This window comes from Sorex fumeus, unplaced genomic scaffold (genome assembly GCF_029834395.1).
Source record: "Sorex fumeus unplaced genomic scaffold, SorFum_2.1 ptg000035l, whole genome shotgun sequence".
Lineage (NCBI taxonomy): Eukaryota > Metazoa > Chordata > Mammalia > Eulipotyphla > Soricidae > Sorex > Sorex fumeus.
Window position 1 is genome coordinate 40,130,088 of NW_026606092.1, and position 26,895 is coordinate 40,156,982.

A 26,895-nucleotide genomic window follows, 5' to 3' on the forward strand; every position below is an offset into this window, starting at 1 on the left:
CCGGTCTGCATATTACATGAAACTTCCAACATAAAATAAGTACAGTAAATGAGGTATGAAAATTATTTCCTACATAGAGAAATAAAACCACATGGTTAAATAAGGGAAAGGCTGTGACTTGTCTTCAACTGGTGACCAACTGGTGACCATGTAGGACAGGTCTGAACACCATATTTTAAGTTTACACTGAGAAATTTTAAAGGTGCTGGCCTTTTTTTTAAGCCCTTGTATTTGGGAGGAATATTCTGAAATATGTTGAATGAAATGATGTCCGAGATTTTTTCTCAAACTATTACAGATGCTAGGAGCAGGATATAGAAATAACAAGATGGGCCATAATTTCATCATTCTTGCTGGTGCACTATTGAGATTTCATCATATATTGTTTTGTCTGCCTTTGTGTACATCTGAGACATACCATAGTAGCACTGTCCTGCTGTTGTTCATCGATTTGCTCCGGCGTGCCCAGTAACGTCTCCATTGTGAGACTTCTTGTTGCTGTGTTTGGCATATCGAATACGTCACGGGGAGCTTGCCAGGCTTTGCCGTGGGGGCGAGATACTCTCGGTAGCTTGCGGGGCTCTCCGAGAGGGGCAGAAGAATAGAACTCGGGTTGACCGCGTGCAAGGCAAACGCCCTACTGCTGTGCTATCGCTCCAGTCCCAAATTAAAAATAAATAAATAAATAAATAAATAAATAAAAGGGGCTCGTCCAGCTGAGAGCGTCTGAGGGTCAAAATATAACAAAATAAGATAAACGAGAAAGAACTTCTGGGGACAGAGGGGTAGCACTGTGGGTAGGGCGCTTGCCTTGCATGCTGCTATCCTGGGGTCGATCCTCGGCATCCCATACAGTCCCCCAGCACTACCAAGAGTGATCCCTGAGTGCAAAGCCAGGAGTAAACATACCATAGTAGAAAAAGAGAAGCGAACTACTTAAGTAAGGCTTTTCATCACATGCTTTGCATGCAGGAGCCTCAAGTTGGTGGAGCATGGTCCCCCTGGTGAGCACCGGTGGGAGAGATGCAGAGAGAAGCTCCCCGCAAATCCACTGAGCAACTCCAGTTGTAGACCTGACAACCGCCCCCCAACCCAGCCCCAACCACAATCATCAGGATTCCTTGAAGGAATGGGCAAGTGAGTGTGTGAATGAGTGAATGGATGCCTGAGAAGCCCCACCCTCTGTCTTTGGCTCCTTGGGAGGCTGCACCCCATTTGCTCAGCCTCTCTCTCCCCTGCCTTCTGGGCTGGCTTGCAGGTTTCTTACTAATGGTATCTCCTAACTTTTTCATTTCCCCTGGGGAATCCACTGGCCTTGCAACTCAGAAGTTGAGCTCACTTTCCTCCCATAGCTCGCCATTGTCCCTAGTCCCCGAGAAGGCGACAGGGGGCTGCAGGTCTCCAGCAGAAGCCATAGGGCTCCCTTCTCACCTCCCCACAACCCGTCCAAGAGCAGTTTGGTAGCGTCCAGCGCAGCCCAGGGAGAGCGTCTGCGTCGTCATGGCAACACCCGAAGTCACCGGCTGCGGGCTCAGCCCTGCTTGCCTGCGAACCATCTCCAGTAGGAGCGGCCTCTACGTGGGCCCTGGCACCTGGGCCCCTTGGTCGCTGCCGAGCTGCGGAAACAGCTGGAACCTCGGGCGGGTGTCCAGTTGCAAGCCAGCCTGGTACAGGGTCTGAGTTGGGTAGGCCCCCTACTTACAGCAGGAGGGAAGCAGGAGGTGGCCAGGGTTAGAGGTCCACCAGGGAAGTGGATGCATGAGGAGGCCCATGGTGAACTGGAATTAGAGACCCGGTGTAAAAAGGGTTTGGCTGGTGCACTGGCCTGAGGTTCAGGCTGTGGGTGGAAATCAGGGGCTGGAGAGGAGCCGGGGGCAGGTGTTGAAGGGATGGAGAGGGATGAAGCAGGTGAGCCAGAGGTTGTGTTAAAGACAGGCACGTCCTTCACAGAGCCAGTGAGAGGGATGGGAGGGGAGGGGAACAGAGAGCTTTCTTTCAGGAAAGGCTTATAAAGCAGTGTCATCACTGTCTTTTCCTTGATGCTACAGACTCTTTGGAAAATCTACAGTTACTAGTCAAAAACAAAATGAAATGGAGATCGTGCATGGCTCTTCATCCAACTTCAGGGCTTCACAGAGTCCCCAACCTATACAAGGGCCTCGATTCAGAGACTCTGCTGTGGAAGATATAAAGAGGTGTAGGATTTGTATAGTGCTATTACAAAACCAAAAACGTATAAATGATTATAACTAAGTCAATTAAGGAATGGAAGCAGTGGATGATAACAAGTATTCTTGGGTATAAACTCTCTGAGGAAGATCGACTGAAGTGAGTGGTACTGGAAGACATGCTGAGTCAGAACAAGGTCCTCAGGTAGTTCCGAGGGAAGACTTCAATGATGGTGAAGTTTATGACTTCCCTGTCTCCTATTGGACCCTGATTAGAAGTGCATTCCTTGAAGGTAGCTCATAAGGGCCAGTGTCCTATAATCAATGTGACCAAATGACAAAGGGTCTTGTAGTCACAAACATGTTAGAAATCAACTTGGAGAAACCTCAGGAAGAAGAGGCCTGCCTGACTGTTGACTTCAAAATTTTTCCACACTAATTCTACTACTAGAACCTTTTTCCCCCGTCCCTTCATATGCTAACAGCTTGAGAATCACGTCAAGACTGTATTTTGGGAAAAGTTCTTGAATTAAGGACCAGGGAAGGGTTTTGAGCAACAGAATGCCATTTGGTTGTGATATATGTGGTACAAGGAGATTGATGGGATGGCCGTGTGTGGGAATGGAGTGACCAATAGAGAGACTAGAGTCCGAGAGAGCTAGAATCTCCATAAACCACACAGTGATGGGAGATCCAGTTGTCAAGGACTGAGGGGAAAAAAATGTGTGTGGTTTCTCATGACTGATAATACTGCTACTGTTTTCTCAGGAAATGACCTTTGGCTCTAAAAAGAAGACTTCATTTTTCATGAGGCATGGCAGCAGTGAAAACCCCCAGCAGAGAAATAAAGAATGCTGAAGAACCATATGAAAACATATCACCAGTCCTTTTGAAAAGTTTAGTGGAGGAACCCAAGAAAAGGACAGAGGTACCTAATCACCTGCTGGAATCAAGTAAGTCTTATAGAAATGGATTGACTTTAAAGTCTCTATCTTTCCGGAGAACTTGAAGTCCAGAAATTTTTGGTGCTGATCATTCTAATATTGTTTTATAGTCTATAATACTTTGCATTATCAAGAACAAGGGTTCTATTGAGATCTACCCCACTTCACTGATAGATTTTTCAGACATAATCAACTGGTACCTCCTGAAATGTCTTTCCTATCTGTGTATTCTGTCACTTTGCTCATCATCTTTAGCAAGTCATTACTCAATTGTTAGCACTCTCCTTCCTGACCATCCCTTCCTACCTAAATAGTACCCCTCATTCCCAAACCTTTCCTTAATGGATTTACAGCTTCACAGCTCACTCAGTTTCCTTTCTAGGATCCGGTTGAGTATGCTCGCCTGGAACACTCAAATACCAAACTGAGTCCCAATTTATTCACTTGACATTTGTCCCCTGGTGCTGTTGGACAGGTACCCCAGACTATACTCCCTTGCCAATACTTTCCTCTCTTGTTCCCCACTTCCAGCCCTTGACAGGCTCCTGCATTTACTTTAAGTGAATTTTACACTTCCTTGCCTTTTTCTAGGCATATCCCTTAGTTTGGAAAATCAAGTCAGTCCTACAGTTATTATGTCAAACGTGAACCACTTTGCCCATGTTATTTATCCACACAACATCACAAGATATGTTTTATTTCCATTTTGCTACTGGAGAAGCTGAGACCCAAGGTCAAGTGACTCCCCAAAAATGATACAACAAAGCGGACAGCTGATGGCCAGTGTCCTGGTCTTTACCCCTATTTTCAGTTGCTCCCTGCTCATCCTTTAAGACTGTCTCAAGTGCTCCAGCTCCATCTATCTGGTATGACTCTCTATTTTGTCGCCATAGAATTTGTTGCATGCAAAGGATCAGGCTTGACTCTTTTGGGGCATCGATGGAAAAGGTGCCCCTTTATCTGAATTTTTGTGGCTCTAAAAAACAAAACCTTTCATGTTCAATATTTACCCAGTAATGTTCATTTTAGCACCTTAAACATGATTGGAGAGCCTGTAGAGATTGTTGGTCCCTCTGCATCACAACCCTTACCCCATCCTAGCCCTGCAGTTTGGCCCAAGGTTGATGACAGTCACAGGGCACCTGGGAAGGAACAAATAGGAAACACCTCATACCCACTTGAGTTGTGTCCTAATATCATGGCCAAGGGGTGGGCTGGAGGTGCTTGTAGCTCACAGGGGGTGTAGCCTTGGCTACAAGGCTGAAAAGTTATTATTTGTCAGAAAACAGGAAGTGTGTTCAGATAGAGCTCAGCTTGATTGATAATTGCTCTGTGGGCAGGTTGTGTTGTCTTGGTGTGGTTCAGCATCTTCTGCACCCTGAGAATAATACCTACCTCATAGGGTGGGAATGAAGGATAAGAACAGTAGCCCTCTCTCTTGCCTCTTCGTGGTTCTGGCCCTGAAGTCTCGGGTCCAGTCACAAGGGACAGATGACAACTGGGTTCGCGGTGAGTCGCCAGCAGCATCTGCCCATGGTCACGATGAGTTTACCCCTCAGTCCCAAACCTTTCCTCAATGGGTTAACAGGAAAGCCAGTCATGGTGAAACAAGTGGGGAATGAAATACAATGGCTACCTGGTGCTGTAGATGGCTATATGAACATGCAGCTTGCAAATACAGAAGAATACATAGATGGAGCATTGTCTGGACATCCGGGTGAAGTTTTAATAAGGAGTAATAATGTCCTTTATATTAGAGGTATTGAAGAAGAGGAAGAAGATGGGAAAATGAGAGAATAATGTCTTCTGGAAAACTTTATATATATATATATTTCTAGGCAATCAAAATTTGTTTTTCAAAAAGAAAAAAAACCAGTAGCCCACTGTAGCACTGTAGCACTGCCCTTCATTGTTCATTGATTTGCTCGGGTGGGCACCAGTAACGTCTCCATTGTGAGACTTGTTGCTATTGTTTTTGGCATATCGAATACGCCACAGGGAGCTTGCCAGGCTCTGCTGTGCGGGTGGGATACTCTCAGTAGCATGCTGGGCTCTCAGAGAGAGAAAGAGGAATCAAACCCAGGTCAGCCGTGTGCAAAGCAAACACCCTACCCGCTGTGCTATCGCTCCACAAAAATCGTATTGTGGCAGATTCTCCATGCCTTCTCCAGAAGCCATAGCTCCTGCCAAAGCTACGGGAAAGCCTTGTAAAACTGGACACTTTCATAGGTTCCATTTGTTCTAAAAATTAAAAAAAACAAGTAAAAGTAAATTAAAGTAAAGGCCCTCCCGTTGATCATCGATTTGCTCGAGCGGGCCCAGTAACGTCTCCATTGGAGACTTTGTTGTTACTGTGTTTGGCATATCAAATACGTCACGGGGAGCTTGCCAGGCTCTGCCATGTGGGCGAGATACTCTCGGTAGCTTGCCGGGCTCTCCGAGAGGGGCGGAGGAATCGAACTCGGGTCGGCCATGTTGGCTGCGTGCAAGGCAAACGCCCTACCCGCTGTGCTATCAAAAATGGATATTCCTATGATGACAGTAGCAAGTCAAAGACTTTACTAGTCTAGAGTAGTAACTATTCTGAACATTAAGATTACTCTTTCACAAACTGTGATTACATTCAGAGGAAAGCAAAGGATCAGAGTTAAATTTGCAGTAATAAAATTAGACTCTTAGTGTTTGGAGCTTTTGGAATGGATTTTCATTGCACTATAAATAATGGCAGTTAATCAATGCAAAGATAGGACACTTGCTTTTGTTTGTTGTTTCATCACAAAGTCTTGTACAAAATGCAGAAAGAAAACGCAATAGATAATAGACAATGCGTGTGATTGTGCACCATGATAATATCGCTAAATGCCATGTAGAGAGAAGGGAGAGCAGTCAGGTTCATTTGGAGCACAGCATTCATCTTGTTGACAACTTCTTTCCCCATGTGAAATGTTCATTTGCTTCAAATGTCCTCGATTAAAAGAGAGCCCACGGTGGCGGCCTCTTCTTTTATTTTACCTTTTCTTGTATGTCTCATCTCACGATGTACTACTCATCTTCATTGTTTTTCTAGAGATTTATTCAAAACTTCAGTATAATGAGGTCATACAGGCAAAACCCGGCATATTGCATTTTGGAGGCTATCAAGTAGATGAACAACACCAGCAGATTCTGGTAGGTGTTTTCTGAACTGGGATAATTAATCATAAGAACGAGATGACATGAAGATTCTTCATTTGTGTTCCTCATTCATCTGAAGAAGACGTGCAGGTGGGAACTGGGCCTCCCCAAAAAAGGTTCTTCTAGGATGAGGACTTTGGAAGCGGTATCAGTGTCTGCCTGCCAAAGTCCATTGCATTCTTTTAAACAGAAATCTCTGTCAAGTGACTTAGGAACAGGCTAGAAACTGCTCTCATGCCTTACATAATTCCATTTAATCCTTCCACCAGCTCTGTGGCAGTTGTAATATTACTTCCATTATGTAGATGATTAAACTGATATTATACATGCTTCAAGAGTTAGCCCAGGACCACAGAACCAAGTGATGGAGACAGACTGGCCCTTACCCTGCCTTCCTCTGCAACAGGGATTCCTGCTTCTTGTAGACACCACGAGGCAAAAGGGTGTCTTTCTAAGGAGTTGCCAGTAAGGATCCAGTTTTTTTTTTCCTGGGGCCAGAGGTCCATGCCCAAATCAATCATTCTGGCCAGAAATTTTCTGGTAGAACTGGGGTAGCAGAGGTTTAGCATCACTAAACAGGCTCCGAACGAGAGATGAGAGATTGGACTGAAACCCTCCTAGTGACCACAGCCCTCCGCAGAGCCACACTGAGATCCAAGACTTGCCCTGGTGTTCTTTAATGGTCTGAATGTTCTGATTGGGGTATGCTGAAGGTGACCCCAGCAGCCCAAAATTCCATGCTAAAGGGGACCTAACATTAAAAAAAGACATATAGTTAATAGGTGTAAAATATTTTCAAGTTACATAGTTAGAATATTTCTAAAAATAATTTATTTATGGAATGATTGAGGGACATATTTTTTATTGCAGTAACATTGGGGTATGACATTATGAAAGTTTCAGGTACATTACATTATAGTTTTACATTAACAAACACTGCGTCCCGCTCATCACAAAAAGTCTCACTTCTTTCCACCACCATGCACTTGACCCCCTTTGATTCTGCTTTGCCCATCTTCTCTCTCCCTCATAAACACCAGCCTGTTGTCTATATCTGAGCTTGTTTTTATTTTATTTCCTTTGGCCCTTTGCTTTGCTCCTTTATTTTGACTTACTTCATTTGGCATAATAGTCTCTAGGTTCGTCTGTGTTGTTCCAAATGGCAGTATGTTGTCTTTTTCTAAGCAGCTGAATAGAATCCCATTGTGTGTTTCTGGATCCATATATATATATACACAACACATCCTTATCAATTCGTTCGTTATTGGACATTTAGGTTGTTTCTATATCTTGGTTCTCATAAATAATGCTACAGTGAATATGAAGATGCAAATATCCGTGTGTGTGTGTGTGTGTGTGTGTGTGTGTGTGTGTGTGTGTGTGCTGGGGATAAAACCCAGAACCACCTCACACATGTGGTCCACTGCTAAATTAGACCCCCAGCTCATATGGAATTTCAATTTTTTTAATTTTTGAGAAATATCTATGTACTTTCCACAGTGGTTGCACAATTTTACACTTGCAATAGAGTTCAAGAGTTTCCTTTTGTCTACATCCCTACCAATATTTGTTTTTTCTTGTCTTTTGGATAATAGCCCCCTTTTTTGGTAATCATGATGAGACAAACAGTTACGAAGTTGTTTATGATTGAGTTTCAGTCATACGTTGATCCAACACCCATCGCTTCACCAGTGCACTTTTCCCACAACCAGTTTTCCTAGTTTCCTTCCCACCTGCCTCCCCCTGGTCACCCCCACAGCCTGCCTCTGTGGAAGACACTTTTCTTCTCCCTCTTATTTTTCTTTTAGGCACTATGTTTTCAATATTCTTATTAAAAGGGTGTCGTGCATATAATTTAACCTCCTTTTCCCACTCAGTTTTTTCACAGAATGATCATTTCCGACTGTTATTGCCATACCTTCTCTGTCCTAAATGCACTTTCCGAGACTTTTTGTGGCAAGCTTTCTATCATGGACCAGTCCTCCCGGCCCTAGTTTAATAACAGCTATTCTTATAGGGATAAAGCGATACTCTCCTGTGGTTTTGATTTGCCTTTCCCTAATAATAATGTGATGTACATTTTTTCCATGTGTTCATTAGTTTTCTGTATATCATTGAGGAGATCTTGTTTATATAAATCTTCTGCCTGTTTCTGTTCTATTTTATTTTGTTATTGTTGTTCGGGGGTAACATACATTGATGCTTGGAGGCTATTCCTGACAGTGCATGGTGGGGAGTGTCACTTCTAGTGGTGCTCACGGGATCAATGTGGAGTTAGGACTTGAACCGAGAACTCACATGAAAAGCATGTGCTCTCATCCCTTGAGTGAACTTTCTGGGCCTCTGCTGCCCTTTTAAAAATCCATTTCTTTGTTTTTGTTGTCATGGAAGTTATCTATAGATTTTTGTTGTATATTGTGATAAATCCTTGTCAGATGTTTGATTTACTAAGGTCTTTTCCCCATTCATAGAGACACTTTTCATTTGGGTGATGATTTCTTTCACTGTGCAGAAGTTTTTAGCTGTAATGTAGTCCCTTTGGTGTCACTGTCACTGTCACTGTCCTCCCATTGTTCATCGATTTGCTCAAGCAGGCCCAGTAACGTCTCCATTGTGACAATTGTTACTGTGTTTGGCATATTGAATACGTCATGGGTAGCTTGCCAGGCTTTGCTGTGCGGGTGAGATACTCTCGGTAACTTGCCAGGCTCTCCCATTGGTGTATTTTGGTTATATTTATTTCACTTCTCTTGCAGTTGGTGTTGAACTGTAAAGACACTGGAAGATTAAAATCTAGTAGAATACCAGCTCTGGTTTCCTTGGTGTATTTGTGGTTTCAGGGACCTGAACATTTAGGTCAGCTCTGCATCTGTAGTGGCCTCACCCCGATCCCTTAAGATATGTTGAGTAGGATATCTGAGAATCATTTCAATGGAACTCCAGATCCAAGTGAAATGAGTCTATGAGTAGGACAGGGCTGAGGTGGGCTTTCTGCACATAGGCCCCGAGACCCTGGATTTGTTTGTGATGCCCACTGTCTATCCTGTATCCATCTACTCACCCCTTTTTTTAAAAAAAAAACATGATTTTAGGTGTATTCCATTCTTAGAAGTCATGTCTTAAATTACTTAAGCAGATATTATTATTATTATTTTAATTTATTTTACTGGTTTTATTTTGGGGTCACACTTGGCAATGCTCAGGGGTTACTCCTGGCTCTGAACTCAGGAATTACTCCTGGCAGGCTCCAGGGACCACATGGAATGCCAGGGATCGAACCTGCATCAGCCACTTGCAAGGCAAACACCCTACCCACTGCACTGTTGCTCCAGTGCCGTTATTATGATTTTCGTTGTTGTTTTGTTTTTGTTTGAGGGCCACAGCAGCCTGTTCTCAATACATATTCCTGACTCTGGGGTCAAGATTCACTTGTAGGAGTAGTTGGGGGAACCATATCTGGTGCTGGGGATAGAACAGGGGTTCCCCGCTCACAGGGCAGCATCTTTATGCCTATACAATCTCTCTGACCCCAAGCAGATCATTTTAAGAAAGAATTACAGATAAAGACAAATTTTGAATGACCTCATTTATTTGCGGAATCTAACGAATCAAATAAATGAGCAAGTTTAGACATAGAGAGTCGAAAAATGATTGCCAGAGGCAAGAGGTGAAGGGTGGGAGAAATTGGAGCAGAGTATTAAAAAGCACATACTCACAATAAGAGAACAAATAAATCTTGAGCTGGAGAAATTGTACAGGGATTAGGGCACTAGCCTTGCACATGGCCAACTTGGGGTAAATCCTGGAATCCCATATGGTCCCCTGAGCACCACCAGGAGCAATTTCTGAGTTCAGGTCCAGGAGTAACCCCTAAGTGTCACCGGGTGTGACCCCCAAACAAAAACAAAACAAAAAAGGAAAATGTGCACCAAGGGAACTATAATTAATAATACTGTGCTGTATATTTGAAAGTTACTAAGGGAATAGCGCTTAAATATTTTCATCAGAGGAAAATGTTTTATAACTATGCCTGGTGGAAACTATGTATGTTATCTAGACTTAGAGTGATCTTTTAGAAATACGTCATTATCTTCTCTACTTGGCATTAATGTTGTCAATTGTTATCTTTTTTTAAAAAAATTCTCCTAACTTTCATGCTCAGAAGAAAATCACTGAAGGATGCTGACCACTTGTAAGGCTGTCAGGAAACCATTTTGGGTTTTCCTCAGGCCATCCCAAACAAGAGAAGAGAATATCTTTTCCTCCTTCCATGCTCAGTAGTGTTGAGGCAAAGGATCAGGAGAAGGGCCTGTGGGTGCCAAGTATTTCCTTTCACTTAAAGGGTGAGGATTTTAAATTGTAATTAAAAACTTCCCCTATCAATCTGCAAGGACACATTGCTGAGAATACAACATCAAAGACCAAGGTTAAGGTTAGTTATTCATTTTGGTACTTACTTTTCCTAGTATGGTATTAGGTTCACTGTCTTGATTATGGTAGACTAGGACTAAAATAGATCCAAAAATGTATTATTCTGAATGATTTATTGTTTATAATAAACCATTCCATTCCCACTCCTCAGCTACTTCCTTCATTCCCTCATCTACCCTACCTCCACCCTGCCCAGCCACTAGCATACTCTGTGATGGTATAAATTTGCCTATTCTGAAACTTTTATATAAATAAATATTATCAGATGTGATCTGTTGTGATAGCTTCTTTCATTTAATGTTTTTCAGGTTTATTCAGCTTGCAACATGTATCCTCCCTCCCTCCCTCCCTCCCTCCCTCCCTTCCTTTCTTTCTTTCTTTCTTTCTTTCTTTCTTTCTTTCTTTCTTTCTTTCTTTCTTTTCTTCCCTACTTTCCTTCTTTCCTCCTTCTTCCCTTCCCTTCCCTTCCCTTCCCTTCCCTTCCACTCCCCTTCCCCCCCCCACTACCCTATCTCCCCCTCCCCTTCCCCTCCCCTTCTTTTCCCCTCCCCTCCCCTCCCCTCCTCTCTTCACCTCTCCCCTCTTCTCCCCTCCCATTCCCTTTTCTTTTTTTTCCTTTTCTTTTCTTTTCTTTTCTTTCTTTTCTTTTCTTTCCCAGTGGTGTTCAGATCCTCCTCCTAGTTCTATTCTCTGAGATTACTCCTAGCAGTGCTTAGGGGTTCATGTGTGCTAGAAATCAAACCCAAGTCTTTTGATGTGAAGCTTGTTCTCAACCTATTAAACTATCTTTCCTTCCATCTTCTTTCTTTTTTTTTAAGGTGAGTAATTTTCCACTGTGTGGATTTGATTTGATCCTCTTTATTCATATCTGTATTTTACCAATTTATTACTTGGTGAACCTTTGGGTACCTGGCTTAGGACTATTATGCTTAATGTTATAAACATCACATGTGTGTTTTTGATAAGATTTTTGTTTTTCTTATTTTTCTGAGTGATTCTTTTTTTCTTTTTTTTTTCGGGGGGGGGGTGTTCACACCTGGCAATGCTTAGGGGCTACTCCTGGCTCTGCACTCAGGAATCACGCCTGGTGGTGCTTGGGGGACCTTATGGGATTCCAGGGATTGAACCTAGGTCGGCCGCATACAAAGCAAACGCGCTTCCCACTGTACTATTGCTTCTGCTCACATGCGTGTTTTTGTACAGACAATTCTCTTGGATATCTACATATCATTATGTAGAATTATTGGGCTATATAGTACATGAGTTTTCTGTGACCAACAAATTACCACAAATTTAGGGCCCTAAGAAACCCAGAAATTTATTCTGGAGACTTGAGTCTAAAATGAGAGTATTTACAGAGCCTTACTCTCAAAACTCACGTGGGGAAACTTTTCTGCCTTCTTCCATCTTCTGGTGGCGCTGTGTGTGTCTGACTTGTGACTGTATCACTCTTGTCTCTGCCAGCATCTTCGCATGACCTTTCCTCTTGACTCCAGGACTCCTCTTCCATCTTCTAAAGGAATATTTGTCAAACTGTGAGAGAGCTCCAGGGACTAGATCTCATTCCTCACATGTTCCACGTCCTGAGTTCTATCCCTGGCACTACATAGCATCTCTTGAGCACAAATGTGTGTGGCCGTGGTGCTCCCAGTAGTGCTAGACCCAAGAAGCTCTGCATCCCCAGGGTTGAGCCTGCACAGCTTTCCCCCAGATAACAGTCATGGTTCCAGGTATTGGGGTACAGACATTTCTTATTTTTTTTATTGAATCACCATGAGATACAGTTACAAAGCTTTCGTGTTTGATTTCAGTCCTACAATGATTGAACCCATCCCTCCACTAGTGTACATTTTCCACCACCAATGTATTCAGTATCCCCCCCCGCCATCCCAACCGTCCCCCTGCCTCTATGGCAGACAATTCCCCCCCCACACTCTCTCTTTTCTTTTTTTTGAATGTTATGGTTTGCAGTACCGATACTGAGAGGCTATCACGTTTGGTCCTTTATCTACTTTCTGCACACATCTCCCATCCCAACCCAATTCCTCCAACCATCATTGACTTAGTGATCCCTTCTCTAGTTCAGTTGCTTCTCCCCCAGTTCATGAGGCATTGCTTCCAACTATGGAGCAATATTCCTGGACCTTGTGTCTACTGTCCTTGTTGTCAGTTTCATATTCTGTTATTTTATATTCCACAAATGAGTGCAGTCATTCTATGTCTGTCTCTGTCTTTCTGACTCATTTCACTTAGCATAATACTCTCCATGACCATCCATGTACAAGCAAATTTCATGATTTCATCTTTCCTAACGGCTGTATAGATTTCCACTGTTGTAGATGTACCAAAGTTTCTTTAACCAGTTGCCTGTTCTCAGGCACTTGAGTTGTTTCGCGATTTTGGCTATTGTGAAAAGTGCTTCAATGAACATACAGGTGCCGAAGTCATTTCTACTGTGCTTCTTTTGCACCCTCAGAGATACTTTTTTTTGAGGCCACCATTCAACTCATTATAGTTGGAATTCAGTTTTTCTCTGGGCTTCCTCTGAGCAGTTTTTCATGGTTCACTGGTCAGTAAATGAACAAAAAGTCTTTCAGAGGAGAAGCAAAGTGAGAGCAGGGAAAAAACTTTCCAGGCGTAGAAGAGACTTTGCAAGATTTAGAAGCACTTTTGTGCAATGTGCAAACCAGTCAATCCAGATTGTAGGATTTGGGGAGAGAAGGAAAAACCTCTTTCTGAGAAAGAGGGAAGGACGTCTCTGTCATTTGCATCACATTGTGCCTAAGCCATTGAAGGCTCTCAATTGACATGCACATAATGAACTCACTTTTTGGGCAAAAAAGGTGTGGCAGAGATTCACTGAGACCAGGTAAATGCAGTATAAAGCTTAGATAGCCACACTGCTCATATCAGACATTACAACAAACAAATCAATAATGGTAGAAAATGATTTCTTATTAGCATTCTGGGAGAGTCAGCCTCCTGTCCCCCTCAAGAGTCAGGTGGATGCTTAATAGGATTACCTTGGGATTCCTGCCAGGCAAGGGGCAAAATCCAACTTTGCTTTTATCTTGAGTTTACTACAGGAAACTATGCAAATGACACAAGAATGGAATGACTATACATGTGTTTAAAACCACAAGAAATTGCTCATTAATATCTGAGATTGATCTAGATCTATCTAAAGGCTCTAAGGCAGTTTACTTGGATTCATAATTAAATTAACATTTTAATTTACTTTTAAATTCAAAACAATTATTTCCAATTTTCTCAAGAGCAAAACATCTTAAATTTTCTTTCCTTCTGTGGAAAGATTTTGTCTGGAGGAGGGGGATGGGGAGGTGGTGGTGAAAGAGACTAAGGTAAGGTAAGGTAAAGGCCCTCCCGTTGATCGTCGATTTGCTCGAGCGGGCCCAGTAACGTCTCCATTGGAGACTTTGTTGTTACTGTGTCTGGCATATCGAATACTCTCGGTAGCTTGCCGGGCTCTCCGAGAGGGGCGGAGGAATGGAACTCGGGTCGGCCATGTTGGCTGCGTGCAAGGCAAACGCCCTACCCGCTGTGCTATCGCTCCAGCCTGTGAAAGTAAATAATTGGTCAGCTTTCCCACAGGCAATCAATGCTGCTGTTTCCAGCCCAAAGCATTGCTCTATAGCCCTATTTTACAAAAGTTAATAGTCCCCTAGATTTCCTGAAATAATACTATTTGTTTTCAGTTCTCTTCTGAAGCATTAGAGATCATTTGAGGGTCTTGCTTCTCAAAACTGTCTTTAGTGTGTGAGGATTGGGAGAGGTAGAACCACAGTACAAAGAAAGTACAATTTTCTGGAGAGTCAGTTTTGCAGGCACATTTTGGCACATTGTAGAAGGAATATGCGTAGTCAACATTTTAAGAAAAAATGATGTCACTGTCTTCCCATTGTTCATCGATTTGCTAGAGTGGGCCCAGTAACATCTCCACTGTTACAACTGTTACTGTGTTTGGCATATCAAATACCACGGGTAGCTTGCCAGGCTCTGCCAGTGCAGAGATACTCTCTGAGAGGGGCGGAGGAATCGAACTCGGGTTGGCCATGTTGGCTGCTTGCAAGGCAAATGTCCTACCCACTGTGCTATCGCTCCAGCCCTAAGAAAAAATACTTAGAAGAAATGTAAGGTAGACCAGAGAGGTAGCCTAATGGGCTGATAACATGCTTCACATGTGGGAGGGACACCCTGGTTTGATCCCTGGCACCACATGGTCCCCAAACATGACCAGGAATATCCTCTGAGCACCACCAGGTATGACCTCAAGACAGACAAAAAGTCACACACACAAACTAACATACATACACAGAGATAGAAATGGAACTGACCTGCTGACAACAGGTAAATAGAAAGATGGGCATTGCAGTGTGGGAACTGAAATCAGCAGAGTATGCGATATTGGGGTGCCATGGATGTAGTCTTCATGTGCAGATGGGGAGCAGCCCATATCTGGGTCAACTGTGCTACAGGCACGTTGGAGGAAGCACATGGTTTTCTTTAGTTCTTAGAATCACATTCTGGCCCAGGCGCTCACGCACAGGCGCTGAATTGATATCCAGTCTGGAGTCCTGGCTCTTGTTTCCGGCAGCTTAGGATGTGGCTCCTGCAAACCAGTCTGAGCCCACACAATTTGGACAGCCCAGGAGTCAAGGACCATGTGAAGGACAATCTGAAGGGACTGTCTACCTGGCTCCATTTCAGGGCTGTGGCTATATGCATAGTCAGGCATTCCGTGTGTGGTCACTACAGCTGTGCTCTCTGTTCTCTGTCCCATAAGGGCCCACTCACCCATTTCCAGCTCTATAAACAAGCCACTCTCCATTGTTCTTTGGGTTTTGCTGATGCTCAGCCATAGCTGTTCCTCTCCGGGGCCCAAAAAATTGTACAAAGGTTAAGGAACTGGGACACTGCTGGTCCCAGTTGGCTCCCAGCACTCACATGTTGTTGCTCAAACACCACCAGGCTATGGCCTAAAAACCCAAACCCACCCCACTCCCAAAGAACCCTCCACTAAATTGCAGTTCCCTCTTTCCTGCATATGGTGTTATTTCCACTGGTGAAATAACTGACTATTTTGAGTTAAAGTTGACAGTAAGCAAGTAGATAGAAAGCAACATGCTCACGCCTAATGCTTTTTCTTCTCTCCCAGAGCCTGGTCAATATTTCCAACGATGCCACCCACATACATATCTTACCCCCGCAGACCAAGTACTTCCAGATCAAGTACGTGAAAAAGGTAAGCTTCCTTGGGGGTTACCTCCTGTCCCACGGTGCTTTTATCTGGGCCGTGGCTTTCTGTATGGATAGACATACTGTATGTGGTCACTCAGCTGTGCTCTCTGTTCTCTGTCCCCATAAGCGCCTACTTATCTTCTAGGAGAACCGCCTGGTCCCTGGCTTGTCCCTTAGCATCACCGTCACATTTTCTCCGGATGAGTGGAGGTACTATTATGATTGCATCCGCGTTCACTGCAAGGTAAGTTTCTTAACCCTTGGGGAGGAAGAAAGCGGTGGCAAAACTCATTCTTGGGCTGGAGAGATAGTAGAGTGGGTAGAGAACTTGCTCTCTTGCACACGGGGCCAATCCTAGTTTGAATCCCTGCTTGCCTATGTAGTGTCCAGAGTCCCTCCAGGAGTGGTCCCTGAGCACAAGCCAAGAATAAACCTCAGCACAACTGGTTTACCCCCAACACACACACACACGCACAAACACACACACACACACACACAACCCATTAAATTCCATTTAAAAGGTAAAAATAAGTACCATATGACCCAACAATACCATGCTAAGGTATTTATCTGAATGAAAGGTAAAGGCCCTCCCGTTGATCATCGATTTGCTCGAGCGGGCCCAGTAATGTCTCCATTGGAGACTTTGTTGTTACTGTGTCTGGCATATCGAATACATCACGGGGAGCTTGCCAGGCTCTACTGTGCAGGCGAGATACTCTCGGTAGCTTGCCGGGCTCTCCGAGAGGGGCGGAGGAATCGAACTCGGGTCGGCCATGTTGGCCGCTTGTAAGGCGAACTAATTCAGAAAGATGTACACACACCTATTTTCATAGCAGCATAATTTTCAGTAGTCAAAGTATGAAAACAGGAAGCATCTGTCATAATGACTGGATAAAGAATTAGCGGTGGTATAGGGGCCAGAGGGATAATATAGAGGGTAAGGCACTTGCTTCATACCCACCTGATGCCAGTTTGCTTCTCATACACACCTGACCCCAGCACCAACGATGCCACCCACATACATATCTTACCCCCGCAGACCAAGTACTTCCAGATCCCCTAAGCACTGTCAGAAATGATTCCTGAGTGCAGAGCCAGGAGTAAGCCCTGAGCACCCCTGGGTGTGGCCCCCAAACCAAAAATGAAACTCAGATGCCCAAGGGAGGACGAGACGAGTAACAAGTAGGATGTTTCTCTGCCTGACGCTCAGCCTCCCTGTATGGCCTGTCTGTGAGTCCTTGTCTGGTGACCCGGGTCCCGGCAAGGTGAGCGAGAGGCTACCAAGATGAAGAGAACACCCGAAGATGCTGTTCACTGCAGGCTTCTCACCTGCCCAGGCTCACAGCCTCACCCCTCATGTGGTGCTGTGTGCTGACAGGCTTCTTCAGATAACCTAAACACTCCCCTTAAGTGCCAGATTTAAAAGCTGACAATAGCGCGAGCTGTGAGTACAAACACCAGAGACTGGATGGTATCTCCTATGGGAATGTCCTCAGAGGTAGTATGGGTGGGCCTGCAGGGAGCTGGGAGCCTGAGAGGCCACGCTTCAGATGCCAGTGCTCTAGGAGTGCGAATGGGCTTTTTCTAGGTTGCCCAGCCCAGCCTTTGGTGCCAGCTGGGTCAGGCTTCTGTGCAGTCAGCCCCCTTCGAACCAGCTCTCCCCTCCTCACTTCCCTTTGCTCCATTCTCCACTGTTGACAAGTTGAGAAGCTTTCACCGAATCAAATTTAGCTTTTCACACAACAGTAATTTAGTATTTTTAGTAACAAATGACTCTCAGTTTTCCTGGGTCACATATTTATTTATTTTTTGTGGTGCTGAGGATGGAACCCAGGGCCTCATACATACAACCTAGTGGTTCCACCCCAAGCCATGTTCCTGGTCCAAGTTTTAATTTGAGGGGGGCGGGAGGGGGATAAAACCCACACTGAAAAACAAAATCATAATATTGTTCTCAGAAGGAACATTTTGTGCCAAGGAGAAAATGTCTTAGATCAGGCATTGTGTAAAGTACCAACGAACGCTTTGGCAATAATGCTCATTATTCCTGTCAATTATACAGTACATTTTATTTTTTAAAAAACATCATTTTAATCACTTTACGGAAACAAAGAACTGTCACCAGTTTGCAAATGAAGAAAGGAGACCTAGAAAGGTCAAGGGTGTTGCATAAGGTCACGAACTATGGGTCCTCTTGCCTGTTCACTGCTTGAGACTCATCACTTTCTGCAGCAGCTGGGCTCTGTACTAGTTTCTTTCTCTCAGGTTTGCATTTCCTTATGAATTTCTGAAATAGGAGCAGACACATACTGTGTTCATAGCTGCCAGACTGCTTCATTTTCTTGATCAGCTTTCGTGGATAATAGCAATTCTCATTTCAAAGGAAAGTCCTTAACTTTCTTTAAATGATAGAAACCCAAAGCAGCTGCAGGTTCACTTTTGGAGTTTATAGTTTTCTCTGTTGTAACCTTAACTTTTTATCCCATTAATTTTTAGGGGGATGACACTTTGCTCATTCCTATCCATGCCTATCCCATCATGAACACATTGGATTTCCCCTCATTTATAAATCTATCAAACGTTCTGCTTGGTGAAAGGTGAGTGACCAAACTGAACCGCCCCAAGTGCCATAGGATATAATGAGTAGAGATACTCACATAAACAGGAACCTCGATTCATACTTTTTTTTTCCAAGTGGGAAGTTACTCTTTCTGTTGCAGTAAGCTGAACTTGTAGCTGCAAAGGCAAAACCAAAATAAGTCCTAAGTGAAAAAACATAGGCAAGAAAGGGAATTTATTGGGTCTGTGACTGAAAGGTCTTCAGGCACGCTGGGTCTAGGCAAGTCAAACCAGGCTAGAGGAACTTGACTCTCCCCATCTTAGTTTTGCTGCTCTTTGCAGCTTCTCTTCCCAACAGGCTCCCTTGAAGCAGCCAAGAGAGCTGTCAGGTGCTCCAAATACTACAGAGGCGGTTAGAAGGGCTTGGAAGCATTAGATACATCTAAGCAAAAATCTCGGGATCGATCAGGGGTGTCACTACATGGTAAAGCTCATACATGAGATGGATAAGCACCTGGGTCTGATCCCTGGCATGCAAAAACAGCAAGAAACAAAACAGGGAGGATGAACAAACAAGGCTGAGTCTTATTGGACTAGCTTGGAGCTCACCCATCCACTAACCAATCTCTATTGTAAGATTTGGGGTCAACCCAGCAATGCTCAAGATCTCTCCTGACAGCACTCAGAGGACATAGGTAGTGGGGGTGGTGGTAATTGGAGTTGGCAGTGTGCAAGGCAAGAAACTAAATCCCTGTAGTATCTCCCCAGATCCCAATATCTGTTTATTTAAGATGGGGGGGGGGGGGGCATGAGTGCAGGGAAGGCAAACACAAGAGAGTCAAAAGAGAAATCAAGTTTCAGATTCTGCCCACACCGTCCTTGTTGGGAAAACTGTGATTCCAAATGTATTTTAAACTGTGCCTATTCCTTTTCCCCACCCAAATAAATAGTTCTTAAAGACTCGCTACCATACATGGTGTTGCTTTTCATCTGTAGGGATATATATTTTTAAAAAGTAACTTTTGAGCAGCTGTTAGATGTTGATGTGTAATGGTCAAGTCAGTTGTTAAAATGCTGAAATACTATCCTTTTTGGGAAATATATAAGGTTCTAAGTCTCCTTTCCTCCCTGCCAGCTGCCTGGCACTTCTGATCTCTTCTGAACCATCCAATGGCTTCTGTAAATAGGTTTTTATTACCTATCAGTTTGGGGGTGGGCAGAGAGACCTGTAGGATCCTCACTCGGCCTGTCCCCATTCTACCTGAAACTGCCTGTGAGGCTCAAATTGACTTTTGAATGGTAAGCCAGGCATAGAGCCTACAGAGGGCTTGAGACACCCCCCTACCCATCCACCTCCGCCCCTGCCAAATAGGCAGAGATGTGGTCGGGCGTGACTTTCCACGCCACTTTCTTAACAGTCTCATTTTGGAGTACCCTCTGTGGAGAAGCAGCTGCAGGGGAACCTCTCTAAGCCCCTCAGTGAGTTTCCACGAGGTCGGGGCGTCCGTTGCCATCAGCTGCATCATTTTCATTGGCTGGCCCGATGGGTGTGAATTTTCCTTCCTGAGGCAGAACTCCAGGTGGACCTTTGCCAGCCACCTGTAAACAACCGCAGTGGCCTGGTAAAACAAGCTTTGACAGCTTCTCTAAATAACAGAAAGTTGCCTCCCAGCTTCTTTCCGAGTCTCTAAATCAAACCTGGGGGTGGCTCTGCTGTCTTCTCTCCTGTAGGTGGGAACTGTTGTTTATGGCTAGGTGGGTTACATCTCGTCATTACCTCATATCATGCCGAGGATCGTAGATTAAATACACCTAACCCCTTCTACATATCCAAGTAAGGGAGAGCCATGCTTAGACGGGGTAATGAAATGTTCTATCATTCCATTCCCATGGTTCTAAAATGAGTCGTGAATTCATCATGCGCGGCAGTTTCTTTAGAAGTGTACGCTCAGCACCAGCTGACTGAAGCCTGGAACCTGTCCAGGTAGTTGGCCGGTGGCTCTCTCCACGCATGTGGCACCAGGCTGACTTTGTGACCACTTGGCCAGTGGGCTCTGGGCATGGGGCCACGAAAGCCTCCTGACTTCTCTGCCCTACCCTATTCTAACCCTCCCCCCGCCCCAACCAGGAATTGGTCCTCTGGGCAAGTCCTCTTGCTATCAGAGCCTGTGGAACTGCATGTTTCTCTCAAGGCGACGGATGCTCTGCAGCTCCCGGGCCCACCGTCACAATGCAGGTGGTAAAGGTCTCTGGCGACATCACTGCAAAGCCAAGATATTTCAGGCTTTGGAATGCTCATGTTGGAAGATTTGCAGAATTTACCAAAGGATGCTTTTCCTTAGGCAGTGGACTACATGGTTTGTTTCAGAAAATGCAGGAACAAGCCAGGTTAGAACAGGATGTCCCAATGCAAACCCTTCTTCCGGCATTGAACACGTCGCCACAGAGAGTGAGGGTCCTCCAGCTGGCACAGAGAGGGAAAACTGGCCCAGCGTCCATGGCAACTTGTCTCAAATGGGGCCAGTAAAGAACGTTATTGTGGAAGCAGCAGTGATGGCATCAGAATTTTTGGAAACTCTCCCTGCCAAGAAAATACATTGTCATTTCTCAACTTGTTGAGGGAGAGACATTCTTCCTTCATCCTAGCAACTCATGTATGTTCTGTGTCCCAATCTCAAAGCTGATTTGATGGGAACATTCTGTCCAGTGTGACTTGAATATATCAATACTCTGGTACTCTGCTTCAGTCCCAGACTTGGTGTATGAAAGAATGATGAGCTTATATTCAAAAATTGCTTCAAATTGATATTCAGATAAAACAATCACTGTCATTTAACAATACCCAGTTTTTTTACTTATGAAAAATACTTTTCCCACCAACTTTTTTTTTTGGTGGGAAGGTCAGTATGGGGTCACTCCCACTGGTGCTCAGAGGCCTTTCCTAGAGGGTTTGAGGGACCAGATGTTCTGGGGATTGAACCAGATTGGCCAGATGCAAGGCAAACATTTTAACTCCTGTATTTTCTCTCCAAATTCAAAAAATTTCCACAATTTTTTAAAAGGTTTTTTTTCCACAAAATGTGCATTGGGGGGTTGTATTACCATTTCTGCAGGTGAGAGAGGGCATCTGTCACCTCCGACTTCTGCAGTTCCACTGATCTTTAGCCAAATAGGCAGCCATGACCTTGTCTAATTCTGCCTGTTCCCTAGAGCTTTCACCAGAAGTCTGCCTTTCCCCGTGTTAGGGAATTGTGGCCAAGGATAGATCATGGGGGTGTTTTACCATGAGGAAGGCCTGGTAAGGTTGGGAATCCCTTGAACTAATGGCAAGATAGGGGCTTGCAGGCAGGGCTGGGAAGGTAGTATGGAGGTTAAGGCCCATGCCTTGCATCCAGTCTACTCCAGTTCAATTCCCAGCACTGAAAGAAGACCCAAGAAGACCCATCAGCTAGAGCTCTAGGGCTCTGAGCATCTCTATTGGATGCCTCTAAAACTGGACTAAGCTTAGCCATGAGTAGGGTGGTGCTTAATTATTTTGGTGCAAAAGATAAATTCCTACTCCTTGAGCATCCCCCTGACTCAAATTATTTTTGGTATTTTTCTTTGTTTGACTGTGGCATGAGGCATCATGCTTCCACTCTCGTTCTGCTCAGAAGCCCCCATCCCACTGAGATGAATCATGTCTTTGGAAATAAGATTGCGATGGACGAGAGTTCATAAGAACATGCATTATCTTGGCTAAAAGGGCCTTTGTTTGACTTTGAGCTAGAATTTATCCTAACTCCTCATACCTTTTCACTTGGGCTTATTTGGGTAACAAGGGGGTGAGGGACTGGCTAGACAACAACCAGCCATTCTATCTGATTTCGGTTGCTCTTGAACTAATTCTAAATGCAACAATTGACATCCAAAGTTTCAGTGAAAATAATGGACCCATCTCCAGATCACTCCCTTCTTGTCCAGATGCACACCAGTTCTTGGAGCGGAGCAGGCTATGGAACGTGGGGCAAGAGGTTTGGGGATTGAAGAGCCCTGTCCTGATTATTAGCCCATTAAAGGAAATGCCTTCTTAAAAATCCATCAGGTAGGGCTGGGAAGATAGTCTAGGGGTTCAGGTACATGCCTTACATCCAGCCTACTCCAGTTCAATTCCCAGCACCACATGATCCCTGTACTCCTGCATTGAATGGAGGGGCCCCAGGCTTCCTAAACATCATTTGGAGACACCCCCCCGACTCCTGCCACCACCAAAGTTCAGCAAATAAAGCATAGAGGGACTGTTTTCAAAGAATATCAAACAGTAGAGAACTACAGTTTACATAAGACAATTCCTTAGCTAATCCTTAATATTAGAGACCTGAAGAACTGTCAGAGTACTGTGGTTAAAAGCACAAGTTCAAACTTTAATCTCTGTTTCATCTCTTATGGCTGTGTGATGTTTGACAATTGTCCATTCATTTCTTGGGAAGTTCTCCTTATTCCGATGCTCTTTTGCTTAAATTATATGTGGGCACAACAACTCATGGCCAATTTGTCATGCCTTCTGAATGTAGCATATTAGAACACGTTAGCATTTATTATGCACATTGTCACTAACCATTCATTGTCCAATAAAGAACCAAATATTTCTGGGTGGGAAAGGAAGTACATCTGGACGAGCTTATTCCTGGTTTAGAATCACTCTTAGAGGGGCTTGAGGGACCCTATGCAGTGCTAGGGATTGAATCTAGGTCAGCCACATGCAAGAAAAATGCCTTACAAACTGTATTATTTCTCAAGCCCCCAAATCTTCTTTATTTAAAATGACCCCTTTGCTCTACTCTCCAAACACTAAGATCTTTCCATTTTTGAAGATATTTTTTATTTTGCTATCTACAATAAGCTTATACGATCACTCATTCTCTGAAAAATTAGTGAGTACTCCCTTAAGAAATGTTGCATTGAAATTTAGAGCCAGTGGTCTAAGAATAAGATCAGAATAAGGCCAAAATATGTGTTATATAATTAACTGGAAATTAATATGATATCTGGCCTTCTACTGGCATTTACTTAGAGAAGTGACAAAAAGGAAACCTAAATTTATATTATTATTTTATAATATTTACTTTCTGTAAGACAAATTTGTTCTCTCCTGTAGTAGGCACAAAATTTATAGGTGATTATAATATAAAGCTTGGTTTGGGCTTCGGTTGGACTTTATTTAAAACAGAGAATAATTCTTCTAAAGTACTTTACCTGGGTCAGGAATGTGACTCAGCAGTAAAGCAGTTGCCTTGCATTTGTCAGGCCCTGGGTTTAATTCCTGACACTACTGAAAAATAGTAAATAAAATATTTGACCTACTGTGATACATAGCCTTTTGCATAATTGATGAAATGTTTAAACAACGGTATGAAAAAGAGTAACAGGGATGAAAAAATCAAAGTAATGGGGATATAATTTGTCCTTATCTTCCAAAAAATTACTTCTATCTGCTCTAATATCTGAAAGGCTAATATTTTTTCCTTAAATTTTTATTAGTGAAACACCATGAGGTACAGCTGTAGACTTACAAATTTTTGTGCTTGGGTTTCAGTTATACGATGATCGAATACCCATCCCTCCACCAGTGCCCATTCTCCACCACCACCAGGCCCAGTATCCCTCCCACCCCCACTCCCCCATCCCACACTACCTCTGTGGCAGGGCATTCCCTTTTGTTATCTCTCTCCCTTTGAGTGCTGTGGTTTGCAAAAGAGACATTGAGTGGCAATCATGTTCAGTCTATAGTCTACTCTCATCACACATCTCCCATCCTGAGAGGAACCTCCCAACACCCTTTATTTGATGCTCTCTTCTCTATCTGAGCTGCCTTTTTGAAGGGCTAATATTTTTGAAGTCATAGAGAAACTATAGCTCAGGTTTCAATCTTCTTTTAAGGAACAATAGGCATAAGATGTATATGATTCTATTTCTCCATTTTGTAGATCAGGTTTTTTTTTTTTTAGCAATGGGAACTTAGTTTTCGAATTTTTAATTCCCCCTCGCCCCCAGAATCTGACAGGATTCTGCTTTTTCAAATGTGTTCTAAATAAACTAATCCTTATATTTGTTAAAATCCCTGTGGACCCAAATATGTCTGAAGTGCCCCTGCTATGTATTCAGGTGGGCACCCACATAAATTTGACACCCATAATAGGAAAAGCAGTAATGAGAGTGGGGCTTAATGATTCCTCTCCATTTTGTACCCCTCATACCTTCTGAATCAAGGTACTTGGAATTGTGTGCCCTTAAGCACCTGTTTGGTTTTCCAGACTAGTTCATGCATTAGGCACTTGGCTTCATGTAATCATCACTAAGTAAATATCCTGACACCTTTTCTATGAGAATTATCAGAAGTCTGAAGTTAGTTAAAGAACTGGGCAAAGGATGAAAAGCACCGGCAGGGTTTGCTTGTTTTTCTCTTCCAGTTCAGAAAAATGCAAACATTCAATTCTCGTAGAAGATTGCCCGTAACTTAGGCTGCTCTGCTGAGGCCTCGGACACTGAGGAAGAGTCGGGATCTAATCTTCAGACCCTGTGTCTGTGCCAATGTCATGCTTCACTGTGACCCTGAGCCATGGCTCCCTCCATCTTGAGGGGCATGTGCCACTTGTAACGTGCGTTTGGTCTCTCCAGTCAGGGCCATGAAATAGCTGATGCTCGGTGGGGCCGGAGGGTCTGTGAGGTTGAATGGCCTGGAAAGTGCAATGAGCACTGTGTTTCAGGGTTAGGAAGCAGCACAGAGTTCAGATGGGCTGGTTACTTCTAGTGGATCCTGTTTATGGACAGGATCGATAAATTTGATTGAAACAATGAACTATTCATCTCATTTGATGCCTGAAGAGGTTTCCATGTATGGTGACCCCAACCCAGCATTGACATCAGTGGATAGAGCGGACAAAAATTAGTATCAAGAATTTGTAGATTAGGTAGAGAACGGACAACCAGTAGAAAAATGGGTACAGGATTTACACAGGCAATCTCAGAAGAGGAAACCCAAGTTAGTGCATATGTATAAAAGCTCAACCTCAAAGAAATGGCTATAAGATACCATCTCGCCCTCATTGGATTAGAAGAAATTAAAATGCTTGAAAAGTCACTGTCACTGTCTTTCCATTGTTCATCGATTTGCTCGAGTGGGCCTAGTAATGTCTCCATTGTGAGACTTTGTTGTTACTGTGTTTGGCATATCAAATACGTGAGATACTCTCGGTAGCTTGCCGGACTCTCCGAGAGGGGTGGAGGAATCAAACTTGGGTCGGTCGTGTTGGCTGCTTCCAAGGCAAACACCCTGCCCGCTGTGCTATCGCTCGGACCCCTTGAAAAGTCAAAGGTCCCATATTCTGTTAGTGGGATTATGAATTGGTAGGATGACAATTATTTTGCAACAACAAAAACATTGTTGTTTGGTTTTGTTTTGATTTTTGCTAGAGCTTTGGGTAAATCGCTAGTTTGGGGTAAAGATTTGTTAGTAGTGAATAAAGGGATATTTATTTTACTATTCTCTCTGTATTTTTTAATGTAACAAATTAACCCCACCCCCCAGTTTTATTGAGGCACCACGATTTGCAATACTATTAGTGGTAGAGTTTCATGCATACAATGACCCAACTCCACACCCACTGGAATGCCCACTTCTTTCCATTAAAGTCCCAGAGACTCCTCTTGTCTTGTGTCTACCCTCACTCATGTAAGCCCAGTTCTGGCCAGTCAACCTGCATTCACTCCAGGTTCTATCACTAAGTTGCCTGGACAGGACACTTATCCTTTCTTGTCCCTCTGTTTTCTCTTTTCTAAGGAGAAATAATCTTCATAGCAGGACCTCATAGAATTAGAATTAGTTCATATCTAGGAAATGGGAAGGATAGCTGGTACCTGGGAATTATTCTATCAGCCAGGATTGCTGTAACCACTGTCTACCACATAATTTGCATCTCTATTTTCTGATTGCTAGAAGATTTAGCTACAAAGAAAAAATTATGTTTTGTTTGTTTTTGCAGCAAAAAGTATGTTATTCCTTTGCAATGCAGCTGCCCTGTAGATTTTGAGTTTCATATTACTCTGATGAAAGCTCATCAAGCCTTTACTGTTGAGCCCATATCAGGTAAGGCAAGTCAGTATTGACCATTTCCAATGTCCTTAGAGTTCTTAGGTCAAAGAAGCATTAAAGAGTAAATCTCATACTACAAAAGGGAACAAGCCACATTTTAATATGTCATTTATAAATGTGTAGCTATAACACTTTATGCATATCAGAAGTGATATAAATTGGAAATATACACCTGGGAATGAGGATACTTTGGGGATAATTTGTAGCCTGCAGAAAATTTATAATA

The 26,895-nt window shown here is 43.6% G+C and overlaps 1 protein-coding gene and 1 pseudogene across 1 annotated transcript in view; both read left to right on the forward strand.

Annotated features, from left to right (window-relative positions):
• Positions 1-1,585: 1,585 nt before the first annotated feature.
• CFAP221 (cilia and flagella associated protein 221) overlaps positions 1,586-26,895 on the forward strand; it is a 95,273-nt gene continuing 69,963 nt past the window's right edge. Inside the window, exons 1-7 of the mRNA XM_056117687.1 lie at positions 1,586-1,644; positions 2,937-3,121; positions 6,180-6,280; positions 15,894-15,980; positions 16,122-16,220; positions 18,476-18,576; positions 26,560-26,663. Coding sequence (XP_055973662.1) covers positions 2,983-3,121; positions 6,180-6,280; positions 15,894-15,980; positions 16,122-16,220; positions 18,476-18,576; positions 26,560-26,663 — 631 coding nt within the window. The 5' untranslated portion in view covers positions 1,586-1,644; positions 2,937-2,982. The remainder of the gene's footprint in view (positions 1,645-2,936; positions 3,122-6,179; positions 6,281-15,893; positions 15,981-16,121; positions 16,221-18,475; positions 18,577-26,559; positions 26,664-26,895) is intronic.
• LOC130026949 (small nuclear ribonucleoprotein F-like) lies at positions 4,655-4,913 on the forward strand (annotated as a pseudogene).